Consider the following 1,276-nt stretch of genomic DNA (forward strand, 5'->3'; position numbering starts at 1 on the left):
AGATCCTATTCATTATTGGTATACTCCTGGATGGGCTACACCTATTTGGATAAATAATAACACCAGAGCAACTCCACAAACTCAATTATACCGTTTGTTTGCTGCTCTGAATGTAACCAAATTTCATAGGCCACAAAATAATAGAACTTATTATATACAAGCTTGTGTACATGCCCTTTACGCTATTTTGGTTTACAATAATTCAAACCAATTAAATATAACTTATTCAGGAGATATAACCCATGTTGATTGTGTTAATTGTTCCATTACTAATTGTTTAGATCCCTTTTTCCCTCAGCAACACTATTTCTTGTTAAGGCGACCCCCTTATGTTTTACTTCCTGTGAATGTTTCACAATCCTGGTATGCTGATCCAGGATTTGCCGCTTTGCAAAAGTTAGAATATGCTTTGTCTCGTCCTAAACGTTTTATTGCAGCTTTAATTTTAGGAATTTCTGCTTTAATCGCTATCATAGGGTCTGTCGCCGCTTCTACTGCTGCTTTGGTACAACAAGTTCATACAGCTGAACATATTAATAATTTCTCTTTAAATGTTTCCACAGCTCTCTTTCAACAAGAAAAGATAGGTAAACAATTAGTAGATAGGATTAATGTATTAGAAGAAGCAGTTTTCTTCTTAGGACAAGAGATACAAAACATTAAGGTTCAACTTACAACTGCTTGTCATCATAATTATAAATGGATTTGTGTTACTCCCCTTTCTTATAATGATTCTCATGCTTCATGGCAACAGATTCAGATGCATATAAAAGGAATTTGCAGTCATTCTACTCTAGGAGTAGATTTAACAAATTTACATGAAAAAATATCCGAACTTTCTTGTGCCCAATTACAATCTATAGTCCCCGAAGATGTGGCCAACGGGATATTCCAGTCCCTTCATTCTGCTTTTATGAATACTTCCTTTTGGTCCTTGATACATTAAGCTGGTGTGTTCATAAATCATAATTATTATTATTATTGTTTGCTTTCCAGTCCTCATCAGATACCTCGGATCTGCAATAAAGGCAACACAACGAGAACTCCTCACCCTCAAATTACAAAATAGAAAAGGGAGAGATGGCACGGTCCACGCTGTGGCAGGGTCCTAAAGGAGTCAGCATGGGCTGCCCTCTCCGAGTTGGCAAGGCCGCCGGAGGGAGAGTTGTTGGCAAGGCCACAGCTACGAGCACTTGCTGCAACCAGAAGGACTGCCTGCCTCGGCTTTGTGGCTTTTGCCTTCTCTTTCGATATTTTGGTTAGTGTGGCAGTTCTC

At 38.5% G+C, this 1,276-nt stretch overlaps 1 protein-coding gene across 1 annotated transcript in view; it reads left to right on the forward strand.

The window, feature by feature from the left end:
• The window catches only part of LOC103592023 (elongation factor 1-alpha 1-like), a 90,508-nt gene that overhangs the window by 41,757 nt on the left and 47,475 nt on the right, over positions 1–1,276 (forward strand). The window contains 1 exon segment of the mRNA XM_008574611.1: positions 282–505. Within this exon segment, the coding sequence (XP_008572833.1) occupies positions 282–505 (224 nt within the window).

Source organism: Galeopterus variegatus, unplaced genomic scaffold, assembly GCF_000696425.1.
Source record: "Galeopterus variegatus unplaced genomic scaffold, G_variegatus-3.0.2 Scaffold56, whole genome shotgun sequence".
Taxonomy (NCBI): Eukaryota; Metazoa; Chordata; class Mammalia; order Dermoptera; family Cynocephalidae; genus Galeopterus; species Galeopterus variegatus.